Genomic DNA, 16970 nt, shown 5'->3' with positions numbered 1-16970 from the left:
TTGGATCCCTGTGATATTGCACTGTGCAACTTAAAGTTTAAAGCAATTGCTATTTCTTTTTCTGATTTTAAAAAGGCCTTCAGAAAAGAGGGGGGGGATCATGCAGTATGACAGCACTACTTGGAGGTTGGTAGGTGGCAGACTTCATACACGTGTATGAAACTTGGTCATCTCTGTCATGTTTAGATAGTGTCTTCCACTAGTAATCTGTCTCTGTTGGTTTTAGCTGTCCTAGTCTTAACTCAGTGCACAGATACAGGAGTTACACTCTTCGAATATTTCAAGTCTGGTATCAACTACTTTCACATAGTTCAGAACTTTAAAATATAAGTTTAAAGTTTAGAAAGCTATGTTGCAGCAGTAAATACACTATTTATGAAGGGATCCTAAAATTACTGTTGGATAGTTAAGGTGTTTCATTCTTGGTATTTGTGTTTCTGACTTATCATGTTAGAAATGTGCTATTAAGAAAAAACGCATGAGCTATCTATTAAGAAAGCTCAGAGTAAAGTTTTATTTTTAGTCTGAAAGACAAAAAGAAAAAATAATAAATCATTGTCCTTTCAACAATACAGTATCCAGTTGAATTATGTGGCTTACATTTGCAGGAGAGATTGAAGAAGTGGGTAAAAAAATATATCTTGGGAAGAGAAAAAGAAATAGAAATGCAAAATGATGAAACAGTTTGTTTCATATGTGGAAATGAGAAACACTTTCCAGAAATCTGCCTGAGAGAACTCAAGATGATTGTGAATTCAAGAATGAGTCAGCTACTGTGGGAATTACTTAACTGTGCAACACAATATAACCCATAGCAGGCTTACAGGAGTTCAGGTATTTCTTTCCCCAGTAGATGGAAGGAATGTGTAGTCCTTCCCTTTTTACCTTTGTTTACATATAGCGTGTTTTTATAACAAGAAAAGGATTTCATTTTTAACTGCAAATTGAATTAATTTGTTTTGAGAAGATGAATACCACACGATAAGCATATCCAATTGAAAAGTAAAGCTCTAAAACCTTTTTTGCTTCCTTAAATTACAAACTCTTTTATGGTCAATTACATGCTCATCCTGTTTTTCATTGGGTATCTAGACAATACAAATAAGTGAATCATCAGCTTTTCCATATTAGAGACTGAAATGGAAGATCACGATCGTCCCGCGAGAATCAGCAGGAATGGAACAATTGAATAAAAAGGTCACCCCTTTTTTGTTAACAATCTATTAGTAGTAGGAACAATGGCTTACTTTCCAAAGCAGAAGAACAGTATTCTAGCTGTTCTTTTGTCTCTTATTCCTGACAGTGATTTTGTTTTACTATTTTTCAGCTCCTTTAAGCTTTTCTTTACTCCACTCACCTCTTTTCCTAAGGGAATCTGGTGGGCAGTGACACAGTTTAAGTGCTTTGTTGTCTCAAGTTGCCTGACATAGCTCACTCATCTTTAGCTGTCTTTAGTTAGAATAATTTCCATCTTTTTCCTATAGAATGCGATGCTTTCACTTACAAGAGTGGGCATCATCTTAGGTAATCTTGCTCATGAAGAAGAATTACAAATATGGAACGTAAAGTATAATTCCACGTTTTGTCCTGTATTGAATGGATGTGTTCTTTACTACCCCTCTTCCTTATTATGAAATAAGTTTTTAATGGTTAATAGAGGTTCAAAATGGCTGGTGTGACTGTGTAGTTTAAGCATCTTACTAACTTCTGTGTTAGTTTTGGTTTAGAAGTTAGAATATACCTTTTCAGTGTGCAGTCCTGGTTTTAAAATAGAACTCTGTACAGGTGTTCTTGCCAGATAAGTATTTTGCTAGGAACAAAATTTCTCTTACCTATCATTTGTACCTTGAAGGAGCTGACTTTGTTTGTTAGCAGTGTAATCCTGTAAAATGGAATCCATCTGTTTTTCTTTCAGTGGGCATAGCATTGTTTGTGTTTATGCTGTTTCTTCAGGCCAGAAGAATTCTCTGTTAAATGCATTCCAAAATACAGCGTGGTGGCGATAAACAGTCATATTATGTAAGAACCAAATACACTTGCAGTTAGTTACCAAATTTCAGAACAGGACTTTTGATTTGTGAACTTTGTCCTGTCTCTTTGCTAGTCTTAAATAGTTCTCAAATACCATTAACACGGATGCATGTTATATCCTTCCTGTAAAAAAAAATATATATATATATATATATAAAATACATGTATCTTTTAAGTCTAGAGAGGGGATCTTGCTCAAACTACTGAGCAATGAATTCTTTTGCATCATACTTTTTCTGTAGAACAGTCTCGTTTTTTTAATCTCAGGTAAATTATCCATCATGGCTTGGCAGGACTAATGTTTATGTAGCAGGATAGCTACCTTCTTGGGAATACCAAGCGAGATTCACTTGACATATGGTAAAACAAGCTAGTCTTTACAACATCCAAAGCTAGTTCATGAATTGCTTGTAGATAAGAATTAAACAATGTATGTCTGAAGTGTTTCTTTGATCACTGTGCGGGGGCACTACTGATGGAAATGGGGCTAATGCAATGCTGGAATTACTTTTTTTGGGGGGAACTTATCAGAAGATCTATCTAAAATTCAAGTGAGCATGGTCTGAGTTTGCTGGTGGGTTACAGAAGAGGTTTTGGAAAAGAAATTGACAAAAGAGCAATCCGTTTACCAGAACAGATAGATAAATCTACAGGAACTCACCCATGAGTTCTAGAAGAACTCGAGGTAAAATAGCCCAACTGTTGAGGTAGTGTGCAGGGTAGCAAGTGAAAGGTAGGAAAGGAATGCAAAATCTGTAAAGGACTTCTAGGAAGTCTGATGTCTGTACAAGATAAACCAGTAGGAAGTATAGGAATAGAATTAGGAGGCACCTGAATAGGAATAAGTCTACGTGGGTTCTGTGAAGGAAAATCTTATCACAGAATCATCTAGGTTGGAAGAGACCTCCAAGATCACCCAGTCCAACCTCTGACCTAACACTAACCAGTCCTCCACTAAACCATATCACCAAGCTCTACATCTAAACATCTTATAAACCAGTTGATGTTCTTTGAAGGGAACAACAGACTTTTGAATGTAGGTAATGTGAACTTGTACAGTTACATTGGATTTCCAAAAAGCTTACAACCATGTAGCTCAACAAAAATGTAGTCCTTGCAGTATGGGCATAGTATGGTGAACGCATACTATGGTCTTTGCTGTGACTGCAGATGCTTTTTGAGAAGAGATTCTGTATTCAAGCCATACTTTGTCTTCAACTTAGCCTCTTAACTTAAATGCTATATGCATTTTCATCGAGTCAAAATCTGAAAATTGCTATTTTAAATACTATGGGGAAAATATGTTACTTGTGGAAATCATCTGCTGTATGTTTCAGTGCAGCATCCTAGATGTCAGCAAGTCCAACTAAACCACACTGATGTAGAGGGAACCTCTGGCTTAACTGTCTCACAAGTCATCCTTTTATGAAACATGGTTTGCCCAATATTTTACACTTCATTATTGCTGTAGTAATCTTGAGTTAATGCCTTTCATTAACTTCCAGCACAGTATGAGTTGTGGCTTCTCTTTGTAGGTACTCCATTTAATTTACAAGCGAGGAGATAATGATATCATTAAAGACTGTGCAAGCATGACATTGTATTAGTTTTGCTGCTGTGAGTGTAGTTGTCTTGCGTATTCACTGATTCTTTATTTCAGTGGATGTGGACCCATGGAAGTCAACTTGCTTTGTGTTGGTTAGGAAATGCTCTTGACTCTGAGTAGAGATCACATCTAACAAACAAGAATGGGCTACTTCTAAACATTTAAGAAACACAATAGATTTCATTTGCTTATTTCTGCATTTGAAAATTTAAGTGTCATCTAGCCCTTTTCTGCATGGGAGTACTCATGACACTTTGTCAACAGCCATGGGTTAATTGAATTTGCAGTGCAATCTTCTATAATAATCCTTGTCAATGTGCTTTCCATTGACAGGTTATCCAAGATAACCTGTAAAACAGTGCTTCTGTTTCCTTTTACTAACACTAAAGGAAGCATCTTTTCTGCATCTCAGGTTCAGTAAAATGTTCTTCACGCTTCCCTTCCCTCCTTCACAATCCCTCATACTGTATACAGACTGAGTCATCTTGCTCTTCAAATATTCAGTTTGTTTGCTAGGGTTTTAACTGGGCCACTGTGATCTATTTGTGCCACGAATGCTCCTTTTTAGAATAGAAAATCACTGTGTAAGTAACTTCTGACAAATGCAGTGCTACTTTTTAATGAGAGTTGTGATTTAGGCTGCAGAGACAAGAGATTTGGGGGAATATTGTTTTCCCTCCCCCGCCTTTACCACATGTACCTCACAAATCCCACCAAGTTAACCCTGTTCATGGCTTCGTTTTTACCACAGAACTCTTCATGTTAGGAATGGCCAGGCTTGTTAACCGCAGTTTGATATTTGCAACCAATTTAATCAAATGCGCCTTAAAAAAAAAAAAAAAAAAAAAGCTTTATATTATTTAATTCTAATGTGTTCTGCAAATGCTTCGTTCTTCAAGACTAGACACTTGTGCTCTTAATTCACAATACTATGAGAAGTCTTAGACACCAGTGGAAGAAGACAGCTGGGCTGTTATTTAAGCTTGTGGAGAAACTTTATTGTTGTACTCAACTTGAAGGAGGTATGCCTCTTTGGGTGCTTATGGGATTGGGTTTAGAAAGATCAGGGAAAACTAAAGTGTCAGAATTCTTGCTGGTTTTTCACTCCCATTTGTCAGCCACTGAACAGACTAATGAGGTTTGATTTTGTTTTACGAGATTTCAGTAGCAGAGGTATAGCAGCTGCACCTTTTATCAGGAAGGGTAGCACTGTGGGCTCATGTCCCAGAGGTTATCCCTCATTCAAGACTCCCCATTTCTTTACTTGTCTTGCCAAACTGAACATAGGTTTCTCAAGCACAGACTTCTATAACACTTTTTAAAATGATTTAATGGTGAATATTTATTTTAAAAACAACAGTTGCCCAGTAGCTGAGCACTGTAAGGCACAATTTTTAATAGCTGTTTTATCAAACTTGTCTTCTGCAATGCTGGCAACATTCTGGAGTCTGCATATTGAACCAGTCAAACAAAAAAACTTTTCTCATTCGTCACCTTGCTTAATTGCTGTTCTCAGTATGCCTACATCATTTTAGCCAAACAGCTGAATACATAGCAATCAAGCACTTATATATTAGCAAACCTTGTTGTACACCTTACAAAAAAAGAAAGTAACAATTTTTTTCTCCTGACATGTCTCTTATTGTTTCTGTGTCAGGTAATAACTTTTTTCCCTTCTAGAAAATGTTTTTTGATTAAGTTGTCAGCCTTGATTATTTATTCTTTTGAACGTGTGGCTTGGTGAAGGTAGAAGGGGATTTAGCACATCTGTAGGCGTGCAAAGAGAAGCAAATGAAAGCTCTTTAATCATCCTTGGTTAAAAACTTAAACCAATGTGACGTGGCCAATTGGTCTTTTCAAGTTCTTAATACTGACCTTTTTCTTTATTTTGTATTGTGGCAGTTAGGAAGCCTAGTAAAGAAATGGGATCCTCTGGTTAGAGCACCACAGAGCTGATTTACGAGTCACTGCCTCAAGAGCTCTGGATGGATCTTCCTTTTCCTGGGGGGAGCTAAAGGAAGAGAACAGAGTGAGAAAGGAAGGACACGGTGACGAGAGGTCTTGTGCTTGGGTAATGGGAACTGGAGACTTCGGGCTGCTTGGAGCCTGGTAGTTTGTCTGGTGGGAACAGGGGGAGGTAGGAGGAGGACATGGGAACGGGAAGAGAAGCTAGTCTGAAATACTTGAAAACTACTGGCTTGGAAGAGGCAAGAAAAATTGAGCAAAAGCTGAAGTTGAGTTTGCTAGTTGCTTAGTCGTCAGATGGAATTGCTCTGTACTCGGCTGGTAGGGACAGGTTGCAAGAAGGAATTTTAAAAGCAGGGTTATCAGCTATAAGAATTATTTTGGAAGGGTGTTCTATTTTTCCTAGGCACACTGAAGAAAGTGTTTATGTGCTTTGAGGGCAGGTAGAAAAACAAAGGTGATGTTTCCCAACTTCCTGTTGAAAATGCATTTGTGACCTTTTGTGTTTTAGTTCAGCCTTGCAGTTTATAAGATCATCTTTAAAATAAATAAATAAGAATGAACAGTGCTATACAGTAACATCAAAAGGATGAGTCAGTATGTGATTGCTGTGTAGCCTGAAAATGTGGATCAAAACTTTTATAATGATAATGAACAAGAGAAAGAACAGTGAGGAAGGAGACAGTAGTCATCAGCCAGAAAGCTCAACATGGTGGTGGGGAACATACTCTTTTTTGAAAGACTTTTCTGTGATTCAAGTAACTTAAGAAAAAACATATATTCTAAAATCAATATTGAAACTAGGCCACTACATCCTAGTTATCTAGCAAACAGAGGGAAAAGAAACAATTGAGTCTTGGAAAATATGTGGATGCCTCATGTCGTGTTAAGGGTATGTGGCTGAGGGAGGCCCTCCTGTTGAGTCACAAGGTTCAGAAAGGGTCCTCCTGCTTTCCAAACCCCTTCTCAGAGGGCAGCCTAAGTGTGGCTGGATCCAGTCCTGGTCCCAGACTTGCTCACTGGTTTATGTCCAAAGGGTTATGTATACAGCCCCTTATTAGAGTCAGCTTCTGCCTTTTTCAGAGCCCTGCCAAGGGCTTTCACTGAGACAGTTTGGCAAAGTTGAAAAGCTGGGTCACTTACTAAGGCGACAAATATAGCAGATTCAGAACTGTCGTTGATAAATTCACTTACTGCAATGATTGAGCTCGAGTTAATAGTTCAGTGCTTTAGTCATCAATATTTTCCCAGGTAACATCAGACAGAGTTGGAGGCAAGCATCTTACCAAAGAGGTGTCCTGCTTGGGAATGAAAGAGGTCCAGGCCCATCAACCTGTCCAATAGTTGGAGTTCTCATCCGCAAAACAGGTTTCTGAATACCAGACTTACCCTTCTGGTGAGGTAGGACTGAGACATTAATCATGTGCCGATTGGCTCTCAGCAAGGCTCGCTGTGTGGTTTGGTCAAGAAGAAAAGAGGAGGAAGGGGTGAGGCTAAAGTTTAGTCCAGAGGCAGATTGCTTTCTTAGCTTTACTCAAACAACATGGGGCTGTGAGGCTTCAGCCTGACTGGGCACAACGTTTATAAGTAGCACTCACAGTAAGGTTATTTTTTAGACTATGTATAATTCGTGCATTAGAGAAGGCAAGGTATGAAAGAGGTCACCTTTGGTTCCTGTTTTTCTGTTGTTCTGTTTTGCTGCACGAGGATGTAAGCTATAACTCTCAAAACAAAGCATATATATTCTCTCCTGTCCTTTGAGTAATCATCCAAATGGAAGTAAAGTAGAAGCCTTGAAACTGATGGAGAAATCTCTGCTCATAAAAGTGCTTGATTTCTTTCATCTGGGCTAGTATTTGATATATCTCGACATGTCTGAACTTTTTGACTCAGAGGAATAATGCATTATATTTTGATGAGTGGGTAGCCATCATCCACCGCATGAGTGGTACTGAGAGCCCTCTCAGTACAAACACAACAAAGTTGCATTGCTTTCAGGAACCCTTAACACCTCCTCTCCCTCACATGTTCCTAAGTGAAGTCTAGTCCCAAGAGATTGAGATGTTAATAGTCCGAGAGTCCAAGTTTCTTGGACTCTCTCTTACCTTTGGAGACTGGAATGACACAATTAAAGGCTTGTGGCAGTGAAGAAGAAAGAGGGGGAAAAAAAAAATAAAAACACCACCGATCCTAAGGTCCTTTCTGTAGCTGCCTAGCTCTGAGTGAGAGCTTAAAAACAAGCATGATTCAAAATGCAATTACATTTTGATGTCCGAGTGAAGGGCTGCATGCTGTCATTCATTTTCCAGGATGTGTTGTGGTCATACCACCATGACGCAGTCATTTCCAGTTTGAACCGTAGTATGCACCATGAGATTATCTATCATAGGTTGAACATAATTTATGTATATTAATACTGTGACAAATACTGGAGTAAATGGCTGGTTTTCAAAATCTCCTCTCACAGAGGGTACTTGAAATTTAGATGCCTCTAAATATGTGTATTTTCAGGGTCTGAAAACTGTCTTAAAAACCTGATGGATCTGATTTGCTGGTATTCTGCAATGAAAATGTGCTTCTGCATGAAAACTCAGATACTTCTTATATGGTGACTGTATCCTAAACCATGCTGGCTTTGTGCAGTTAAGCTGTTGGCTGGTATGAGTGGCTATAGTGAAAATTAAAAGATAAACTTCATCTGCTATTCAACGTGATTACTTTTCCATGCAACATATTCACTAGCACCATTTTTTTGTTGGTTTGGTTTGGTTTTTGTTCATATGTTGAACACCGGAAAAGGATAGTGGCTATATAAACTATCATCCTAAGCATCGTGTGGTTTTTGTCTTCACAGATGTCTTCTCTGGTGACAAATGGCTTGAAATTTTATAATAGGGATGAAACTTGTTGTATTATTTTTAAAAGAAATTCACCTTTCTTTGGCACCGACAGTAACAAGTTCAGAAATTGAGATAACAAGGGTGTTTTTTACATTGAAAACATCAGAAACAATACGGTGTTTTTCTTAAAAACCTGTGTGGTACATTACTGAATTAGTTAATCATTAGATATTCTCCATTAGATACATTTTATTCTTTGTACTTGGTAAATAGGAATAGCTAGTTACAGAATCACAGAATTACAGAATTGTTTAGGTTGGAAGAGACCTCAAGATTGAGTCCAACAACTGACCTACCACTAACAAGTCCTCCACTAAGCCATATCACTAAGTTCAATATCTAAACGTCTTTTAAAGACCTCCAGGGATGGTGACTCCACCACTTCCCTGGGCAGCCCATTCCAATGCCTCACAACCCTCTCAGTAAAGAAGTTCTTCCTAACATCTAACCTAAAACACCCCTGGTGCAACTTTAGCCCATTCCCCCTTGTCCTGTCACCAGGCACGTGGGAGAACAAACCAACCCCCACCTCGCTACAGCCTCCCTTAAGGTACCTGTAGAGAGCGATAAGGTCGCCCCTAAGCCTCCTTTTCTCCAGGCTGAACAAGCCCAGCTCCCTCAGCCACTCCTCATAAGACTTGTTCTCCAGACCCCTCACCAGCTTCATCGCCCTTCTCTGCACCCACTCGAGCACCTCCATGTCCTTCTTGTAGCAAGGGGCCCAAAACAACACAGTACTCTGGGTACACACAAGCATAATCTGCCATCCTCTTAGGTTTTATAGTTGATGGGTTGTGGTTATTTTAATTGTTTTCTTTCTGTAAGAAAGTTACTGGTAGAGCAAAGCCTGATGTCTCAGAACCACAATAGAGCTAGGGAGCTAACTTATCATTTCAGAGTGTTTCTGAACAGAAGTCTCCAGCAGTTGGAAAGTACAAATCCAGTGAAGATGCATAGTTGATCCCAGCTGCTGACATAAGAAGCAGGAAGCAGGAGATTGACATCGGTATGGTGGCTTGGGTTTTACAACAACAACAACAAACGGTTATCTTCAGCCTTTAAAACAGAGCCTCCAACTTAGCTACAGGTCTAATTTCTAAACTGAAATAATTTTGATAGCATTTACCAGTTGTTTGGAATGCATTTCACCTTTCACCAACTCCTTTCAAAAGTTGTTTGATTATTTCAACTAAGAATAAAATCTAAGAGTTGAAAAATCATGATCTTTCCTTGAGTAGAAGTTTGCCTACATAGTGCATATGTCGTAACGAAATTTGGCATAACTCTTTCAGATAAAATGCCTATCCCTTCATTCCAAACCAAAGCTCGTGGTTCACCTGGTTCCCTAATCATTCATTCTCAGCACTCCCCTGTTTCCAGAAAAACTATCCATCTTACAAAAAATGTAATTGACATAATGTGGGATGGATTATAATTTAATGGAAATTAGCATTTATATCTTTACCTGATAACTTTGACTGCTAGCGTACGTGAAAAGGGCTGAATGAGAGGGATTTTTGTAATGTCAGATGAAAAACTACCATTAGCTGATCAGTAAACCTTGTCTGCAGCCAGCACAGTCAGGAGGTTATTTGCTGCAAATGGATTGTTTGGCCTTTCCATGAACCATGAAATACAGAAGGAATTATTGAGAACATTTGCTAACTGATGAACAGTGACTCTCAAGCTCTCTGTCTTTTTCAAAGAGGGTTGACAGCAGGCTCTCTGTGATCATTCTTGCTGTTATAATCACAGTTTGTTCAAATTAGTTTTTCCTTCCACTGTAGTTTTCATCAGTCGGCCACAAAACTGCTTCATCATACAGAGAGCCCTTAGCAGACCACTGAACGTTTTGCTGTGTTCAGAGGCTTGCTGAGGATTGAATCCGTGCTGCTTACTGATATTGTTTCCCTTTTGTTTTCATTGATCTGAAAATTTTGTTTAAAAATCCTGCCTGTACACTCTAGGTTGTTATCGTTCTAAATATTGCTGAAGAGGGCTCAGCTCTGTAGGATTATGACTTTCTGCAACGTGGCACATCTTTTACTGACCATCAACTAAAGGTTATAAATCCTGTGTCCCCCCTCAGTTCCTATTGTGATGCAGTTACTCATCATGGATAGCAGTCTGGTAAAATATGTATGCAAAAGCATCTATAGCTCTTCAGCAATGTGTTTTACTGGAAGGACTGGCAGAGAAGAGGATTAGGTTATAGCAGCAGTATACAAAGAACTAGGAAGGGCTTCAGCCTTATGCTTTTTCCATACATAATAAATCTGTCTCCACTGCATGCTCATGTAGATTAAGATCTTGAGTCTTCAATGGATTTGGTGTTAAGGATAAGGGAGCCTGGACTACAAATGCCACTTTTCAATGGCTCTTCTCAAAGGCATGTTCTCAGAAGGTTGCTAATTAAAAGAGCAAATCTTTATCAAGAACTTGTTTTTTAATTACAGGTTTTGATAAAAGTTGCTTTTGGAGGGCTTTTTAAACTCATAATTTATATATGTGCTTCTCTTTCTCTTGCTTAAAGGCTCTTTGTTCTGGGTTTGAATCTGAAACAAGGATATTTCAGCTGCCTCTAGACCAGGTTGCCTTGTCTTAGAGAAACTATGTAGTTCATGTCCCTGTATCTTCAGCTTTATGCCCCTCAGTAAGGCATACACTTCTTTGTCTACTGCTGCGTGTTCATTGATATCTTCATTGACTTTCTCAGGTCCCTTGGAAATCAATACATGTGACTTTGTGCTGCAACAAGTGACTGGGGAGGCTTTGTTTCCCATCTCTTCTGGTGTAGTCATCTTTGTTCTTCTTCCAGCAATAGTTATAATGTGGGTCCTCCATGGCCAAGCTCGCTTTCCTATATCTGCACGGCATGCGAAACTGCTTTTCTGGTTACCTCTGATCACTGGAACATCCCCTTCTGATGGTGCTTTGGATAACAGCTATCAGCCCTGCTTGTTCAGCTCCTGTAACAGTGTGCTCTGTTATTACCTGTGGATAGTGAATATGCTGTAAGGAAATGAGTGCTGCCTAAGGTCTGCAGTACAAATTTGGCCACACCTTTGAGTGTTTGACCAGTTGCTGCAGAATCATCTTGAATTCAAGCCAGGTAAAAGCTGCATGCAGATGCTTTCCATAGTCACATGTAATCAGTCACATGTGTAAACAAATGTCGTGGTTCCGCTCGAGTGGGCAGCCGAGCTCCACCACAGCTGCTCTCTCACTCCCCCTCCTCAAAGAGGAATGGGGAGAAAATATGTGAAAAGGGCTCAAGGATTGAGATAAGGACGAGAAAATCACGCAATAATTATTGTAACGGGCAAAACAGACTCGGCATAAGGAGATAGTAAGATTTATTGCCAAGCGAGAGAAGTGAGAAAACAAAGGAAAAAAAAAAACAAAAGCACCTTCCCCCCATCCACCCTCTTCCACCTCCTCCCCCCGAGCGGCACGGGGGAATGGGGGTTATGGTCAGTCTACAGCACTTCTTCTCTGCCGCTCCTTCTCGGTCACTCTCGTCCCCTGTGCTGTGGGGTCCCACCCACGGGATGCAGTCCTTGATGAACTGATCCGGCGTGAGCTTCCCACAGGCAGCAGCTCTTCCAGAACTGCTCCAGATATGGGTCCGTACCACGGGGTCCATCCCTCAGGAGAAAACTGCTCCAACCTGGCTCCCCTACGGGCAGCAGCTCCTGCCAGGTCACCTGCTCCTGCGTGGGCTCCTCTCCACGGGCTACAGGTCTGGCCCGGAATCTGCTCCGGCAGGGGTCTTCCACAGGCGGCAGCCTCCGTCGGTGCAGGGCCACCTGCTCCACCGTGGTCTCCTCCACGGGCTGCAGCGTGGAACCCTGCTCCACCGTGGTACTCCATGGGCTGCAGGGGGACATCCTGCTTCACCATGGTCCTCACCACAGGCCGCAGGGGACTTCTGCTCCGGCGCCTGGAGCACCTCTCCCCCTCCTTCTACACTGACCTTGGTGCAAGGCTGTTTCTCACTCCCTTGACTCTCCCGGCTGCTGTCTGGCACAGCGTTTTTTTCCCTGTCTTAAATATGCTCTCACAGAGGCGCAAAACAACATCGCTTATTGGCTCGGATCTGGAAAACAATGGGGCCCTTCCCAAACATGGGGCAGCTTCTAGATCTTTCTCACAGAAACCACCCCTATAGCCCCCTGCTACCAAAACCTTGCCACGTAAACCCACTACAACAAAATACATTAAAAAAAAAAAAAAGAGTTACACTTAATTTGCTTGCACTGAGTTTAAATCAGGAATGCATGTCTCCCTGTCTAGGCAGACCTGTAGACTTATTCACACAGAATCATTCCTGACAATAACAAAAAAAAAAAATCTTTGACAAGGAATGCTTCACACTTTATGTTCATTCAAACAGACTCACCTCCTGGTGTAGCATCCTGTCTTCAATAACAATGTATTTTGTCTGATCGCCTGGGTGCTTTGGGTACTGGAGAGACAGTACAGAGAGAGGTTTGAGACAGAGCCAGCCTAAGCAGTTGCTGCCCTGAAAGAGAGATGTCCCATCTGTCTTCACATGCACGGGCATTACCTGCTGCTGTCCCCTCCATTCAAGTCAATCAGCATCTTCTGTCTCACCCTATGAGCGGGTGATTGCATTTGCTAATCTGTCAGGGGAAAAAAAAACAAAACAAAAAAAACAAACAAACAACTGTCTCCTGTAGAACAGAGAAATTAATTTTCTTCTAGGTTAACTAATTTAATGAGCTTTACTATTCACTCAGGCAAATGCCGAACCAAGCGTGAAAGTGGAGACATGCTGATGGAGGAGGAGGGCGAAATGGGCAGGGGCAGCATTCTGCAGTCAAGCTTATCTTATCACTCATTGGTAATGAAAAATGTTTGTGATCCTCTGCCTCTTTGTTGCTGCCTCATGCATACTGGCTGCCTTGTAAATGCTCGTGCTCCTCTGCTCTAGCAGTGAGCTGGTGCAGGCAACAAAAGAGAAAACTTTATTTTGTAGCACAGGTGGTTTTGGTCACTTAATGATTTGAAGCAGCTCCCTACTAGGGCAGATGAGTGAACAGCAGTGGGGTGAAGGACAGCTCCTCTCAGGTACTGAAGAGATGCTAGATGAACTCAGCTGCATGGTCGGGCTGCTCCCAATGGTGTGGTGCCGTGCTGCAGACCATGCGACTACAGCTGCCCCCTCCCTCGTGCTGGCATTGGTGAGATCTGGGTATCAGCAGCCAGGAGGAGCTCAGCCACCTAATAAATGTTCCCCCACCCCAAGTCATTTTTCAGCCCAGTAAACTCCCCGTGCTGGTCAGCAAGCTGTTAGTCCTCGCTCAAAGGAGAGCAAGACGGAGCAATCCCAGGCAATCCTAGGATGTGCATTTCAGTTGTACGCCACATCTGGATCAGCTGCAGCCAGCCATAAGGATACACTTCTATGGCTGACACATCTCAATGCAAAGGGTTTCTTCCTCTCACCGAGAAAGTACAAGAAGTACTAATCTGTACAGTAGCCAAAGAAATGGATGTAACTTTCCCTTTCAGCTTCTTGTAGTTGCCCTGTTACTGGCTCTTAACTCAGAGCAGATACTGATGTAATTAACCACTTCAGTGAGACAATGGTTTAGAGGTAATTCATCTGCAGCATTTGTCTTCCAAGGACTATATAACATCCACTTTAACAAGATGAATGCTCTTGATTTTTGTAATAACATTTTAGTGTCTCCCTGTAGAATATCAACCCTCTCGCCGTGTGCTGACTGTTCACTTGGGAGTGGATGAATGAGTTGCAAGGCAGCGATGTAAATCACTAATGTAACAGTGTTGTCCTTTTTCTCTATGGGATATAATTTTTGTTGTGACTGTGCGGACTGCAGCTACTCTGTGTATTTACCATAAAAAAAATGATTTTTTTCAACGGTCTTGGGATTCCTTTTTATGAAGGTTTATTCTTCCTTAGTAGAATGGTTTCATTCTGTCGGATACTAAAATATAATAATATTTTTATAGTGTTACTCTGCAATTAACTTTTTATTTACCAAAACACTTGTGCATTGATTTGAGATCTTTGAACAGTTTTGCAGGTGTACATCAGACTTGGATATAGTCTGGATTTTCTGTTTCATGGGCATCAAAGCACATATTTTCTATGGAACTTGAGGGACTTTCTTTAGCAGGATTTTTCTTCAGCATGAAATCTCTTGAGAAGAATGAAGCTTTGGACCTCAGTGCAAAAACAAAATTTCACATGAAATTGGTCCACTCAGACAGAATACTACGTTGACAGGATTATCTGGAAAGTTTGTATTGCAGTAGTATTAAAAAGGAGAATTTAATTGGCTAATGCCTTAGTTTACATGAAGAGGCAGGGAAATTTTCCTTAAACTGAAACAGCAATTAAGAGATCTGAACTTCATGAATGTACTAGACCTTATTGCATTTAATGGGTTTAAAATGCCATCCCACTCCTTCCTCAATTATTCCTTAGAGCAGTTATAGCTCAGCTATGGTCTAATTCTATTTTTTTGCTCATTTTTTAATATTATAAAGTAATCATGTTGTTTTATGGAAGCAAACATTATATTGTGGACTTTCAACAACAGGTTTATGCACAGTTTGTTTGTTTCGACTTAAAAAGCAAGGACCCAACCTTTAGCTTTAGGGGTGAGGCAGGGAGTGGGCAACTGTTTTCAGATGGTAAGGCTTCAGTTTCTCTCATCAGTAAGGACTGGCTTGTTTTTTTGTTTGTTTTTTTTTGTTGTTTGTTTGTTTTTTGCATAGCTAATGCACAGTTCTTATGATAATACATTTGGCTGATGGCTTGCGTTGTAGCTATAGCAGGCATATTAAATACCTGATATAGCCTTGCTTCTTTTTCTTTCTGCGACCCTCTAAACCTATTTCAAAACAGTAAAATGTGAATAAATAGTGTAGTCTTTCACTCCTAACTCTTGGTTTTGTCAATACTAAGACTGCGAAAGAGAGCACAAATAAGCTGAAGCAATTCATATTTAAGCAGTATGCATGTATATTAATGGGTATGATACTCTAGAAGGTTGATAGGGGGAAATGCAATATCATTCTCGACAAACCTAGTTAACAGTTTAGCTAACTGTGTGTTGTCCTTCTTGGTGGTGGTGACAAGCATTTGTAGAATAACATTCCAGAAACATCATCTCTGAATTGACAGGGAAAGGCTTTATTCTTAAATTTATTATACTCAATTCAATTATCGTCATTTCTATTCTGTGGAAAATTCGGTGCTTTCAGGGAAGATGGAAAACTTTGTGCTTCAAGAAAAAATAACTTTTCAGAAAGAAAACAAAGAACTTCTTTTATGGTTAAGTACTATTTAAAAAAAAAAAAAAAAAGCTATTTAGTAGAATCGAGCTTGAAAGCGTATTGCAGAGTTCTTTGGCTCAGCCGTAACTCTCAATTCCAAGAAATCCATGTAAGTGGGGGCTGGTGAGCTCTGTTGCCAAGACCCTCATGCACTCAGCATTGTTGGCTCCAGGGCAGACAGTGTGGTAGAAGTGTCTGCACAGTGAATATCTGAGCTTTCCAGCAGCCCCATAAGAAAGCTGATGAAAAGTCGGCCATGGTTCTGTCAGTACTATGCATGAGTTTAACTAGAAATTCCTCAAAACCAATGTGTTAACATGTCCATGATCTGGCATTTTTCCTCTGCAACCTATTAAACTGGCCAATTCTTCATAAGCTTTAGTACATATTCAGCCCTTCTCATAGCTGTGCCCCTTCTGGTCAGTGCTCTTGCTGGAGGAAGAGCCTACAGCAATTGTTGGGAAGACTTTGCTCTCAGGTGTTAAAAAATAAAATAAAAATATTTGTTTCAGTAGGTGAAGAATTTGCTCCATGTGTTTGATCTTGCAGGAATTCTTCATTGGGTGAAGCTGATAGATAACTTCGAGGCTGAGTATGAGTATGTCACCAATGAAGGAACAGTTTTCACCTTCAAGACAAATCGTCATTCTCCAAATTACCGGTTAATCAACATTGACTTCAGTGACCCAGAGGAATCCACATGGAAAGTTCTCATCCCTGAACATGAAAGAGATGTTCTAGGTAAGAGTTTATGTCAAGTAAGACTCTTCAAACTAATTCAGTCATTAGTCTCTTGAATGATCTTGTACAGACCTTGTTACTTTTTTTATTGTGTTTAAATTCTGTTTAGGATTTGACATGTTTGCTTGCAATTAAGGCTTGCCTGAGACATGAGAGATCCAAATTCTGTTTCTTGCTCTCTAACATCCTGTGTGGCCATAGTGAAGTCACTTCATCTGTCCTTGTGTTTGTAGGAAATGAGGGGAAAGTATTTTCCTGCTTTGTGTCAATGTAGTAAATGTTTACTAGACAGCCAAGAATTACAGCAAGGGGTGCTTTGTAATCAGAAAGAAGGAAAACAGCAAGCGTAGAAGTGTAGCACGTTGAACAGAACTGGTCAGAAACAGGTTTAT

The 16970-nt window shown here is 40.2% G+C and overlaps 1 protein-coding gene across 1 annotated transcript in view; it reads left to right on the top strand.

Moving 5' to 3' along the window:
• Positions 1-16970, top strand: part of PREP (prolyl endopeptidase) — a 100422-nt gene that overhangs the window by 31290 nt on the left and 52162 nt on the right. The window contains exon 8 of the mRNA XM_082755873.1: positions 16387-16578. Within this exon, the coding sequence (XP_082611999.1) occupies positions 16387-16578 (192 nt within the window). The remainder of the gene's footprint in view (positions 1-16386; positions 16579-16970) is intronic.

Source organism: Aythya marila, assembly GCF_965140915.1.
Source record: "Aythya marila genome assembly, chromosome: 3".
Lineage (NCBI taxonomy): Eukaryota > Metazoa > Chordata > Aves > Anseriformes > Anatidae > Aythya > Aythya marila.
The sequence above is the reverse complement of the archived record's forward strand: the minus strand, read 5'-3'. Positions and strand labels throughout refer to the sequence as shown.